This window comes from Mustelus asterias, chromosome 24 (assembly GCF_964213995.1).
Source record: "Mustelus asterias chromosome 24, sMusAst1.hap1.1, whole genome shotgun sequence".
Classification (NCBI taxonomy): domain Eukaryota; kingdom Metazoa; phylum Chordata; class Chondrichthyes; order Carcharhiniformes; family Triakidae; genus Mustelus; species Mustelus asterias.
The window spans coordinates 15,933,537-15,948,314 of NC_135824.1; the positions used below are offsets into that span (position 1 = coordinate 15,933,537).

Here is a 14,778-nt window from a genome sequence, read left to right on the forward strand (position 1 = left end):
CTCTCCTTACAGATGCTGCCAGACCTGCTGAGATTTTCCAGCATTTTCTCTTTTGGGCCCACAAATCAATGTTGCCTAACTGGTTACATCCACAAGATGACAGCACTTCTGAAACTCTGCCGTTCCTATTTGCCATTTCTGATGGAGAAGACCAGCACGCAAGAGAATGATTGTTATGACCTGCTCTAATGATGCCTAGCTCAGCAGATGTCTTTAGGTGTGGTCTGAAAATTAGCTGTATTTACTTGCAGGCGTGCTGTAATGCTGGTTTGTATAGTAGGATGGCAGAGTGTAACCAGAACCAGCTCAACTTCTTGCGGCAAAGATATTGGGTTCCAACTGTTCCATTGCTTATCTGTCGACTCACACCTCTGTCTAGCAATTTTTTCTCTTCATTTTTTGCTTCACATTTGGAAAAAACTATTATCCTTTTGATCTTGGGCAAGATTAATTGATTGAGATGTCTTTGAAAACTCTCTGAATATTTTTTTGAATCTTCCTTATCGTGGGGCCCTATTAATTGTCCCCAAGGCTTCAAATCTGACTTGCATCTGACTATTAATAGTAATGCAAATTGTTTATATCAGAGAAATGAATGTGATTAAGTGGACTTTGCACCAGTTCTTAACGTTTTAAAACTGAACGGAACCTGAAGATGAAAATTAGCCCCAATATCTCTGATATTGCAGCCAGCGAGGCGTGCAACAGATCTTGGGGAATACCAAAGAAAACTCAGAAGCACTACTCATAAATGTGGAACAATCATTGATTAGAAATGTAACAATCTTGTACTCACTGTCAGACAAGGTCAATCCCTCTACAATGCCGCTGAATGGTCCATCAATGCCAATTCCGTGGGACTGGACTGCAAATTCATACCTGGTGTATGGCTTCAGGCTAGTGATAAAAATCTCTTCTTCAGAGCTAGAAACAGCCAAAAAAGATTGAATGCTGGAAAATAATTTTAACATGCAAAGTATTCATACACACACGAATCTAAAACGCTTTTTTGTTTATGCTTTTACAATGCATCGGCTGGGCTAAGTAAGTTGACAGCATTCACCTCTTAAGTCAGAAGTTGTGGTTCAAGCCCCTTCCAAGACTTGAGCACAAAAGCTAGGTTGACTGTAGTACTGAGGGAGTGCTGCAATGTTGGAGGTGCTTTCTTTCAAAAGAGATGTTAAACTGAGGCCACATCTGCCCCCTCAGGTGAATGGAGAAGAGCCCATGGCAATATTGAAAAGTGCAGGGGAGTTAGCCCCAGTATCACAGTCAATATTAATCACAACAAATTATTTGATCACTATTACATAGCTGATTGTGGGAACTCGCTGCATGCAAAAATGACTGCTGCATTTCGTACATTACAACAATGACACCACCTCAAAACACAGTTCCTTTGCTGTAAAGTGCCTTGGGATATAGTGGCAGTGAAAGGTGCTTATATAAACACACATCTTCCTTTTTACATTTATAAACACTGAATACTAAGATATTACATTTAATGCTAATGTGTTGTGTTTATATTCACAGAGCTTTTGCATTTGCATGAAGTAATGTTCGCTTTTACACCGTCATGTGTAGTTACTGTTCACACATTATCCAAAATAATCTTCACATATAACCACTAATTGGATTCAGTTATTTTTCACAATATCTATTTATTCCGGGAAAAAGCTCCATGAATCCACCAAACACCAACAGCACATAACGTAGTAATGGTTGTGTGTGTTATGAGGCTGCCACGGAAACATAGCTCAAACCCTGAGAACATAAACCATCTGTCTAATCTCAATTTTTTAAAGTTTCCATCTTAAATAAAAATATAAAATTTCCTTACAGGAAACAATATCTTGAATATCACAAAAAATATATAATCTAGATGAAATTGCCTACAACACTAAATTTGCTGGGAATTGCAAGAAATCACTCACTACATCTTCTTGATAATAAACAAGTTCTACTTGTTTCTTGGATCATACTATCTTACACAAGGCAAAAAAAAATCACAAGTTTATTCATTAATGTTACAAGTAGGCTTACATTAACACTGCAATGAAGTTACTGCGAAAATCCCCTAGTCGCCACACTCTGGCGCCTGTTTGGGTACACGGAGAGAGAATTTAGCATGGCCAATGCACCTAACCAGCATGCCTTTTGGACTGTTACAGGAAACCGGATCACCCGGGAGGAAACCCACGCAGACACGGGGAGAACATGCAGACTCCACACAGACAGTGATCCAAGCCGGGAATTGAACCCGGGTCCCCAGCGCTGAGAGGCAGCAGTGCTAACCACTGTGCCACCCCACTGATGCATTTTAATAAAACATAATAAAAATGTATACATCAGAGCTTCCTGGCTGCTAAACTGGGACTACAGCAGATTTGGAGGGAACCAACAAGAGGGAAAAACATGCTTGACCTCAACCTCACAACCTGCCTGCCGCAGATGCATCTGTCCATAAAAGTATCGGCAGGAGTGACCACTACACAGTCTTTGTGGAGACAAAGGGCCCGATTTTACCAAAACTTCGCGCCCGTTTTCAGGCGCAAAATCGCAGTAAAGTTGGGCGCGGGCCTATACCACGATCTGCACCCGATTCCGAGCAGATCGCGGCTTTACCGATACACAGCATTAGGGTTCTGCATGTAAGCCTTGCTTATGCTAAAAATTATATCCTTGGTGTCGGCAGCCATTCCTGGTGTTACAGTACTGATAGCACCAGGAAGATCGACCAGTACCATTCATTATCCTTTGTATCCAAGATGGTTCAGTAGATGCTGAACGCAGTATTGTAACTGACTTGGTGAGCCAGCTGGACCCACAAGGCAGAAGGACCATCTTTGCGTTGACCAAAGTGGATCTAGCTGAGAAAAACCTAGCCAGTCCAAGTCGGATTCAATAGATTGTGGAAGGCAAGTTGTTTCCAATGAAGGCTTTGGGTTACTTTGCATTTGTTACCGGTAGAGGCAACACCAATGAAGGTATTGATTCCATAAAAGATTATGACGGAGAGTTCTTTCAGAATTCAAAATTGTTGAAGACAGGGATGCTGAAAGCACATCAAAGTGACAACTAAGAACTTGAGCTTAGCAGTTTCAGACTGTTTCTAGAAGATGGTGCGCGAGTCTGTGGAACAACAGGCTGATGCATTTAAAGCTATTCGCTTCAACCTTGAAACTGAATGGAAGAACTATCCTCGGCTGAGGGAACTCGACAGGAATGAACTATACGAGAAGGCGAAGAATGAAATTCTGGATGAAGTGATCAGCTTAGGTCAGGTTACTCCAAAACACTGGGAAGAGATTCTACAAAGGAAACTGTGGGAAAGAGTCTCTACACATGTGATAGAGAATATTTACCTTCCTGCTGCCCAGTCTGTGAATTCAGGCACATTCAATGCCACAGTGGACACCAAGCTCAAGCAGTGGACTGACAAACAGTTGCCTCACAAAGCAGTAGAGGTTGCTTGGGGAACCTTGGAGGATGAATTTGCTCGATTTATGTCAGAGCACAAAGGGAAGGACCATGATGATATCTTTGACAAACTAAAACATGCTGTTAAAGATGAAAGTATAAAACGTCACAGATGGGATGAGCAGGCTGAAGACAGTCTGTGAGCCATCCAGCACAGTGCTTTTTAGAAGATCGTTCCATATCTGACAAACAGCAGTGGGGTGCAACTATTCATTTCCTGGAAGAAACCTTGCAAACCCGTCTTCGAGATACTGAATCTGTAATTCGTGATATGGTGGGGCCAGATTGGCAAGAAAGGTGGTTCTACTGGAAATCACGGTCTCCAGAACAGCATGTTCGAAGTGAAACCAAAACCGAACTGGAACGGCTGCTAAACATCACTGAGGAACATACAGCTTATCTTGCTAACGATGAAATTACAACAGTTCGTAAAAACCTGGAGGCCAAAGATGTAGATGTGGACACCATTCTGATTAAAGATACTTGGCACCAAGTTTACCGAAAACACTTCCTAATGGAATCGCTGAACCATTGTAATCTTTGCAGAAGAGGTTTCCACTATTACCAAAGGCATTTTGTAGATTCTGAGCTTAAATGCAATAATGTTATCCTGTTCTGGCGCATTCAGCGAATGCTAGCTATTACAGCAAACACACTCCGACAACAGCTAACAAATACTGAAGTGAGATGCCTCGAAAAGAATGTGAAAGAAGTGTTGGAGGGTTTTGCTGATGACAATGCTAAAAAAATTCAACTGTTGACAGGAAGGCGAGTTCAACTAGCAGAGGACCTCAAAAGGGTTCGTGAGATTCAAGGGAAGTTAGAAGTATTCATTGAAGCTCTTCATCACGAAAAATAACAGTCTCTCATCACACATTGCCATACATCCCCCCATCCTCCCACACCCCCCCCCCTCCAGATGATCCGTCACAATGCCTCTCCTCCTCCCACTGCCCCCCCCCGCCAAGAGGATGATCCGTCATGCCCCCTCCCCCCCGCCCCTCCAGATGTTCTGGGTCAGAGAGCCGCTCTCTCTGCTTTTTTCTTTCGCGCCCGGGCGCGCCGCTTCAGATTTATTTTCGAACTGCGCATGCACAGTTCAGGGCTCTGATCGGTCCGGCAGCACTAAGCCCCGCCCACTGCGCGGTTCGGACTGGAGCCGGCAAAACACGTATGGGCGCGCTGGAAAGAGGATTCCAGGCTCGGATCTATTTGACGCCCAGATCCAGCACTTAGACTCAAAATGATAAAATCAGGCCCTAAGTCTCTTCGCAGATACTGTATATTTCCAACAGTTCTATTTCAGATATACAGCATTTGAAAATTTTTATTTACAAAAATGTTGTGCGTCCTGCAGCAAATAACCTCAGTCTGGCATCAACACACATGCCTTAGAAACAATAGAAGAGAAACCACTTTGACAATTGTGCTCACCCTAATTTGTTTTTGGCTCCACTGTTAACCATTTTCATCACAAGAAAACAGTACTTCATAGCTCAACGTTTCACTGAGTACAACAATAAGTTGAAGCAGCGTCAACAAAGTTTTAAGAATCTTGATTTACTAATGCTGCTTAAACTCAGGAGGCTGTGTATTGGAATATGATATGTTTATTGCTATCTGGTAAAGGCACACATTAATATCAGATAATTATCTAAACTGCTTTGATGTCTCACTTGCTAATAAGAGCTCTGCATATCACTGAGGCAAACAAGAAACTGCACAAATGTTATTCTTTAATATAAAATGACCAGAAATGACCACCAAAAAGGCAGAGCATTGCTAAACTTCATACCTTCAGTAAAACCAGACAAATAAACACACGAGCAAAAGTTTTAATAAGAAAACTATTTGATAGCAACCGACAACAACATCTCATTCCTGTGCAGTCTTTTTCAACTCCAGTTCCAAGCTGTTTAGTAATTCAAATCATATAAACAAATTGTTCTGATCATCCTTTTGCAAATTGATGCACATTAGCACAGAGCAGTTCCTAGCACAAATATGATGAGCTACATAGGCATGACCCAGATTGGAAGCTCCAAGTTAGAAAATATTGGGAAAAATCAGAGTGCCAAGACATGTAGGGGTGAGTGATAGACAGTTATTGTTTGCAAGCAAAGGAAATTGTATAGAATCACATTGTGATCCCAATTTGACCCGAATGATTGTTTTCAGGATTCCATTTTCAAGTGTGCTCCATGAACCATGGTGTTCTCCTCACAATCATGATGCAAGGTGACCACAACAGACTTTATATGCATGTGAATAGAGTGGGGTTTCAGAAACAGTGTCAATGCTGAAGATACATGATTACAGGAAAAGGGGCCAAGAAACCTAGCTGATCACCACTGGACCAACTTTCCATTCCATGTAGGAGTAATGGGTTAAGCAAAGCATCTAGTGTGTTCACTACCAGCAATGGTCTTAACACTTTACTTACTTTGAACTGATGAAAGTAGAGTAAACTGTACAAAAAGTCTGTAGCAGATAGCAAAACCTAACATACCCAAGAGAGAAAAGAAACACTGTACAATCATTAAAGAGGACGTGCTCAGGATTAGACAAAATGGTTCAAAGAACAAAGAACAGTACAGCACAGGAAACAGGCCCTTCGGCCCTCCAAGCCTGTGCCGCTCCTTGGTCCAACTAGACCAATCGTTTGTATCCCTCCATTCCCAGGCTGCTCATGTGACTATCCAGGTAAGTCTTAAACAATGTCAGCGTGCCTGCCTCCACCACCCTACTTGGCAGCGCATTCCAGGCCCCCACCACCCTCAGTGTAAAAAACGTCCCTCTGATATCCGAGTTATACTTCGCCCCTCTCAGCTTGAGCCCGTGACCCCTCGTGATCGTCACCTCCGACCTGGGAAAAAGCTTCCCACTGTTCACCCTATCTATACCCTTCATAATCTTGTACACCTCTATTAGATCTCCCCTCATTCTCCATCTTTCCAAGGAGAACAACCCCAGTCTACCCAATCTCTCCTCATAGCTAAGACCCTCCATACCAGGCAACATCCTGGTAAACCTTCTCTGCACTCTCTCTAACGCCTCCACGTCCTTCTGGTAGTGCGGCGACCAGAACTGGACGCAGTACTCCAAATGTGGCCTAACTAGCGTTCTATACAGCTGCATCACCAGACTCCAGCTTTTATACTCTATACCCCGTCCTATAAAGGCAAGCATACCATATGCCTTCTTCACCACCTTCTCCACCTGTGTTGCCACCTTCAAGGATTTGTGGACTTGTACACCTAGGTCCCTCTGTGTTTCTATACTCCTGATGACTCTGCCATTTATTGTATAACTCCTCCCTACATTATTTCTTCCAAAATGCATCACTTCGCATTTATCCGGATTAAACTCCATCTGCCACCTCTCCGCCCAATTTTCCAGCCTATCTATATCCTGCTGTATTGCCCGACAATGCTCTTCGCTATCCGCAAGTTCCACAAGGAGGAGAAACAAGTTTATTTAATAATTATTCCATTATTTCTGTTGGGTCATTTTTTCTCTCCACAACCTAAGAATAAGATATTACATAGGTCAGCTGAAAGGTACTACCTACCATCTACATGCCCAAGGATTGCTGAGCAGCAGTCTTTTAATGAAGAAAGAGAGCTAAAAAATTTAACAACCATATTTGGAACACACCTGCAGACCACACTCTTCAACCATGTGGATCGTACAACACTTAGCCTTATGAGGTCACAAACTCTGAACCCCCATAGGAATTGGCAGGAAGCGCACAACCCAGCATCCAAAATTGCAGTTAAAATGTTCTACCAGAGTGCAATTTTTCTCTTTTACACAGATTTCTTTGAAATGCTGTTAAAAATAGCCAAATCAATTTTTAAAAATTTTCTGTTGCTCAAACATACTGTGTAAAAAAAACACACACACACCACACACAACAATAGTTTCAACAAAACTATGCAACAAATTTGGTAAGTTTTCTTTAGAATTTACCATCTGCAAGTGGGGCGAAACAAAAGGTCATTTATCTAAATTTGGGAATAAGATGAGAAAGGAACCTCAATCATGGCTTAGGATGTTGACACGACTCTGATTATTCACTTCTAATTGGTTGCAACCAATTCAAGAAAGCTTTAGAGGTACTCAAACTCACCTAGTGAAGTAAGTGACAAGGGAAGCATTCTTAAGCCCTGAAGGACTGCAACGAACAGTATAATTTGCAATTTGAAGTGTAGTGAATGGTGGCCGAGTCCAGTGTAGCCAAATTGCTCTGGAACTATTGGATTCTGCTCGTAGTTGGGTTGGTGGTGGTAGTATTACTGGGAGATCTGAAAAAGGAAACACAGAGGTGCAGTGTATTTTTACTTGCAGAACTATAGAAAATACTGTTAATTCAGTCACAGTAGTTTTACATAGAGAAATTAGAACTCCGTATCAAACATCCCTTTCGCACAATAAGAAATTGGAAGTTCCTGGACCACTGTTAGGCCCATTTGGTTGTGTTCTCTATGTTCAATTTTATTTATCGTGTGCTTTCAATGGTTAGCATGGGTGTGCTCACACTTGTGCTCACCTAAGGTTAGGGCAGGTGCTTTCTTGGTTTTCCCTTTCCATACCGCTGCATATCCATCATCTTGTTTATTGAATGCAATCAACTTGATTTCATAAAGTCTGTCTGAAACTAAATGAGAAAACAGATAAACCATTACGTTTCCTGAAGAGAGAAACCAGAACATTTTGCCACTGTAACAATTTACGATAATGAACATATTTTCCGAGTTGCTTTTAATGCAGCCATGATTCAACTGAAAGAAGCCAGCACATCCTATAGATACACTCATGTAGAAGTACAAGAGTGCAATTTACATCAGCCCTTGGGTCGCAAGTAGTGGCTTGATGCTTAAACATCAGTAACACAATGAATAGTTTTGTAGCTGAGTCGAAGTTGGGCTGGCCTCGCTCTTCTATTTTGGACGAGCTCACATCTCTCCTCCAAGTCTACTACTACATACCTGTGCACACCAGAAAGAGGTATCCAACACTTTTTAAAAATCAGTGGTAGTAGCTGATGAGAGGGGCCTTAAGGACATTATGAATAGGAACTGGAGTAGGTTGTAAAGCTCACAGAGCTTGCTCCACATTCAATAAGGTCATGCTAATCTTTGACATCACTTCCACTTTGCAAACCTATTTCACAAATTGGTCACCTCATGAGCAAGGAAAACACCAGGCCTGCCTTGCTGAAAATTATTCAGCAATTTCATGGCCACCAACAATTGCTAAGTTTCTGGAAATGTTTTTTTTGCAAAATCCTGTGGTGCTCAGAGTTACAATCATCCCATTCTCCTATTCAAAACCACTCCCAGGACATACCCGAGGGTTACCACCAGCAAAACAGAATGCTCAAAATTGATTCTTTCCTTTGGGCGAGAACGTAGTTTGGCGAGTATGAGATTAGGCTGAGGAGCAATTTCTATCAATCCTCAGGTTTCCTGTTTTGGTGGCACATTGCCAAATCTTGGACCAAGAATGGGCACAGGCCATATTCTACCCAATTATCTATATTCCAATACTGTGTGCAGATAACCACTTTAGTCATAGTTGCCTTGATGTAAAATTTATATTTTTGACATCGTGCCAGTGATCCTAATTAAATAACAGTGAGCTAAGAAAACTCAAGTCTACACCAATCTTTGCACTGTATAACTGAGAAAAACAGTACTTTGCATTTCATTGCTGAATATAATTATTTGAAGTATGAAGTACAATAATGTGATGAACGTGGGATGTGTAACCTTCATTTGTGCTCTCTGAGCCAATAAAGATCTATTCAAGTGCAATGAAGCAAGGGAACATGCATTGTTTGAACACTGAGCTACATATGATACAATTACTTTTTGCCACACTGCGAATGGTGCATCGAGTTCAATGGCATCATATTACAATTAAGGAAAGAATCTCATTTCAAATATTACTAATCATGGAGTTTGCTTACACCATTAACCTAGAGTAGTATGCCAATGTATCAGCTTTCAGAAGTGCAGGCTAGCTTCAGATTTAAAATTTTACATGGAATACAGTAGCCAACTTCAATGCTGTTTACAATTCTACTTTATGGTTTATAAATTCCAACTGAATAATTCAGAATTTATTTTAAAAATGCCTAAAACAATTGAAAAATTCAACTCTTTTCATTAGATATATAATGACAGTAAAGGTATTAAATATTATATCACATGCACAATTACAGCTAAGTAATGAAGTAATGTAGGGTTGCCAACTCTTAGGGCAGGGGCGAGGTGAAGCACCAACTTCACAGTTGCATCATAAGGCAGAACGAGTACACTAATAAGATGAATGAAACAGGACAACAGGGCATTGTCTTGGCATTTCAAACACCGGATGGACCATAGCTTCCATGAATGTATGAAACTAATGAGAAACTATTATCAAGATAAATGTAAGTCACCATTCAATCTTCATTTTGAAAATCTCCATTGATTATTAGAGAGTCAGAGAGCACGGAAACAGGCCCTTCAGCCCAACCGGGTTGATGCCGATCATAGTGCCTTCCCAGCTGGTCCCAATTGCCTGTGTTTGGCCCATATCTCTCTAATCCTTTCCCATCCATGTACTTATCCAAATGCTTTTTAAATATTGCTATTGTACCTGCCTCAACCACTTTCTCTCGCAGCTCATTCCGTATACACACCACCATCTGCGTGAAGAAGTTGCCCCTCAGATCCCTTTTAAATTTTTCCCCTCTCACCTTAAACCTATGCCCTCTAGTTTTCAATTCCCCTATGCTGGGATAAAGACTGGGGTGGGATTTTATGGCCTCACTCGTCCCGAAACCGTAAAATCCCACCCGAGGTCAACGGACCTTCCTATTGTCCGCCCCTCGTCTGCTCCAATTCCCGTGGTGGTCGGGGCGGTAGAATTCCGGTGCATGTGTTCTCATCGTATCTATATCCCTCATGATTTTCTACATCACAATAAGGCCACCCCTCATTTTCCTGCGTTCCAAGGAATAAAACTCCAGCCTGGCCAACCACTTCCTATAACTCAGGCCCACTATGTCCTGGCAACATCCTCATAAATCATCTTTGCATTCTTTCCAGTTTATCAATGTCTTTCCTATATCAGGGTGACCAAAACTTGCACCAACACACCAACGACTTACATAACGTAATGTCCCAACTCCTATATTCCTGGCTGCTCACAACAATGTTCAGGACTTTAAGCTGGAGGTTTCAGGGCAGTCTGGGGGGCCGGGGGGGGGGGGGGGGGGGGGGGGGGGTTCAAAACCTCTTGTAAGGTCAAGGAATAAATACAAATACAAGTCCATCTCATTTTCAAATTGCACATTATAGAGCAAGTTGTTTTGATACAGATGAACACAATATAAAATACTGGTTCAATCTTACTCGTATGTTTTTGTAACTGGGATGCAACACGTGTAGCTGATGTGTTTATCAAACACTTCTTGTTCCCAAATCATCACTTGTCAGGATACTAAACTGAAATTAAAATTCAATAAGAGAATGTACTCTATGCTACGCAGTGCTGGCGTTAAACACGAAAAGAAAACTTCAAAATCAGAAATAAAAATCAGTTTGGAATGGAATGCTTCTTCCATATGGTAAATCAAACTTCAGCTGCCAGTAAGAGACAATATCAGACATTTGCCAAGTTTAACCCCGACAATGGCTAAAAGCACTGAAAACTCAAACTACCTTGAGCTCACCAGAGTTCCAAAATTTGGTGCATCCTCCCATAACCTTGATTCAATAATTAATGGTAACTCTACATTTGAAATTCTGCAATAAGGGATCAAGAGAAATGTGTCTCCAGAAAAAGCAGTATGCAAAATGTTATGATGGCCACGAAGGGCACAGCGGATTATCAATAGATCTCCCCATGGGCATCGTGGAGTACAAGCTCCCTTATTGAGCGAACAGAGGCTCACCCAATGGGAAGTGGGCAGCAGTGGGTTAAAACCTGTTGCTTCAGCCCAAGCCATTGTAGGGCCCCAGGTATTGACTTGCATGCTGTAAGCCATGAATGCAGCTCTTTCTTGTGTTAACATTAAAAGATTTTTGGTGACGGAAGAAGGCCTTGTTGGAATTATTACACAAAACCTGCTGTTATTTAGTACTGACATTCTGGATTAATACAGAACATTGAAGCATAGGACTTGTGCTCCCTCTTGTGCTCCTGGAGTGAACATGAAATTAGGGCTAGCAACTCTTGTGATGTTCCGGTCACAATTCTGTACCATAAGTCTGACAACATTCCTTCAACATCAAAGAAGCTCTGTCACAGAATACACCACTAGCCAATCCACTAACTAGTATGGTTCCAACAACTTTACTGATTCCAAAAAAACAAATGTTTTGCTAAGTTATTCCATTACTAAGAGTGAGGAGAGGTCGAAGCTACAGTGAGCCATTTCAACATAAGCTTGTTAACAGCACTGCTCAGATCCAAAAGAAGTAAACCATGTAAAGAGATATTCTCCTCTACAAACTTGAGACAGAATTGTCAATGCTCCAGAACAGATTGAGGAACTGTACAGAGAAGGCAGTGCTTCTGGGGAAATCCAAAACAAATTATAAATTGAGGCAGCATGTGTTTACCCAGATGTAATAAAACCTGCAAATTGTTATTTATAGCTATGAAAATGTAACAGACTTTTTAAGAGACTAATTATTTGCAACAATGTGATTTGCCAGAAAGGTTTCAGCTCAGAAGGATTTTCTCTTGAGAAATCAGATGTTCAATACATCAGCATGATAAATATCCAATAGAAAGTGAGTCTGGAGAATAGATAATGGAAATTAAGGAGATGGCAGATAAATTGAACAAGTATTTTGCATCAGTCTTCACTATAGGTTTACCAGACTAATACCTGGGTTGGGTGGGTTGTCCTATGAGGAAAGGTTGGAGAGGCTCCAACTGGAGTTCAGAAGAGTATGACATGGCTTGATTGAAACATATAACATCCTGAGGGGTCTTGATAGAGTGCATGTGGAAAGGGTGTTTCCTTTGTGGGAGAATCTAAAACTAGGGTCACTGTTTAAAAGTAAGGGGGTCACCCCATTTAAATGGAGATGAGGCAAAATGTTTCCTCGCAGAAGGTTGAGCATCTTTGGAGTTCTCTTCCTGAAGAGATGGTGTCTTTGAATATTTTTAAGGCAGAGGTGGACAGATTCTTGATAAGCAAGGGGATGATAGATTATCAGGGGTAGGCAGGATGCAGATTTTAGGTTACTATCAGATTAGCCATGATCTCATTAAATGGCAGAGTTGGCTCGAGGGGCTAAGTGACCTACTCTTCCTCCTTGTTTGTATGTGCAGGAGTCTTGAATCCAGACCAAATATGTCAGAGAAGTATTATTGATTAATAACACAGTATCAGATAACCTGCAAACATAATAGGGTTATTTGCTAATGCAATGGACAATACACAGTAATGTGCAAAACCTGAAATAGATCCTGCTGTAGATGCATTGCACAATCTTTGGGTAATATTACAAACAGAAATTTGTGATTCTGCATAGAGAGCTTGTACAAGGAGATTTTCAAACAGTTCAGAAAAACATCTACCCATCAGTTTTCACTCAATTACCCATAACACAAAAAGCTAACAGTTAATGTACTAAGTTCAATGAGTTAAGTTACTGTATGACTTTTTATGTCCACCTCCATAGTTTATCAGGAATTCAAAATGCTTACGACTCAAGAGATAACCTGGCAAAAGCTTTGATCTTCAGAACTGAAATAGCAATGAGTGATTGTGGTTTCAGCAGAGGTGGAGGTGCTGGTAGAGGGGAAAAGATGCCTCTGCTGAACACAAAAGATTCTAGTCTACCTGAGGATGGCTTAGAAGCAAAACCTTGCAACTACGTTTTTGGATAAACAAACACTACAGTAAACTGTTAGGCAGGAGGCAATCTTTTCATAAATGAGTCCATCTACAAGTCCATCACAGCTATAAGGGACCCATGCTATGATCTATATGAGAGACTATTTTCATCTTTTTTACCACAATATGCAAAATATACAAGAGAGGAGAGGTTGGGCTCTTATATCAGAGACTGGATAAAATTGGAAGCAATGTAGAAGATGGCTTCAAACAATAGTACAGGGATTTAGTTGCATTGTTAAATGTACAAGAAATCTTAGGGAAAAGTTGATGCACCATCTAGTGGCACAATGGCATATGTGCAACATCATGCTGTGGGTGACCCTGTGAAGAGTACGTCAACTGCAAATTCACCTATTTACTTCATATATGGAGCATGTCTCTAATTATAGGACATGCACAAAGTCACCAAGGAAAGTTTTCAGCTTCTGTTCATCTTCAAATATTCACTTATCACATTTTTGACACAAAGTCTTGCAGATCAATGCACATATAGTGTAGATGTGAATATTGCATACAAATATTATTTGCAATAAGTACACAAGTTGTCAAAGACACATTATCACAAAGATACTTACTGAAGTGAAGGAACAAAATGGTTAAAGTTTTCAGGTAAAACTGATAAAATGCTTCACATTCAACAGTAAAAATGTTGAAACCAGAGTAGTTTAAATCACATCTAAATACTAGTAATCTGCAGATATTTAATAATGGATGAATTCCTATCACGACTTCATAGAAATCATAGAAACCCTACAGTGCAGAAGGAGGCCATTCGGCCCATCGAGTCTGCACCGACCACAATCCCACCCAGGCCCTACCCCCACATATTTTACCCACTAATCCCTCTAACCTACGCATCCCAGGACTCTAAGGGGCAATTTTTTTAACCTGGCCAATCAACCTAACCCGCACATCTTTGGACTGTGGGAGGAAACCGGAGCACCCGGAGGAAACCCACGCAGACACGAGGAGAATGTGCAAACTCCACACAGACAGTGACCCGAGCCGGGAATCGAACCCGGGACCTTGGAGCTGTGAAGCAGCAGTGCTAACCACTGTGCTACCAAACTTCTAAGTTTGAAATGTGAAAATCAGAATAAAAACAGAATTCTGACTCACCTCCAACTTTCTGCTCCATGTCCTTGCTGTTTTAACACTTGCCCCTTCATATTGTACATCAAGCCTATAAATTATTGATCTTTGTATTGGCACCTTTTTTTTTTAAAGATAACACAAATACCTTTTAACATCTGTCTGTCTGCTCATGGTGACTTTGCCCAGGAGATTCTTTGTCATACGTCACGCTCATCTCACCTTACACCATCCTCACACATCCACTATTGCTCATCTGCAACTGCAATGTGACATGAATCATGGGTGGCACAGTG

General features: G+C 41.2%; 1 protein-coding gene and 1 pseudogene across 2 annotated transcripts in view; one reads left to right on the top strand and one right to left on the bottom strand.

Annotated features, from left to right (window-relative positions):
* igdcc4 (immunoglobulin superfamily, DCC subclass, member 4) overlaps positions 1 to 14,778 on the bottom strand; it is a 134,806-nt gene that overhangs the window by 24,263 nt on the left and 95,765 nt on the right. For both annotated transcript variants that reach the window (XM_078241322.1, XM_078241323.1), the window contains exons 12-14: positions 8,033 to 8,140; positions 7,613 to 7,787; positions 797 to 924 (exon numbers count right to left, since the gene is read on the bottom strand). In XM_078241322.1, the coding sequence (XP_078097448.1) occupies positions 797 to 924; positions 7,613 to 7,787; positions 8,033 to 8,140 (411 nt within the window). The remainder of the gene's footprint in view (positions 1 to 796; positions 925 to 7,612; positions 7,788 to 8,032; positions 8,141 to 14,778) is intronic.
* LOC144511488 (dynamin-like GTPase OPA1, mitochondrial pseudogene) lies at positions 1,228 to 4,339 on the top strand (annotated as a pseudogene).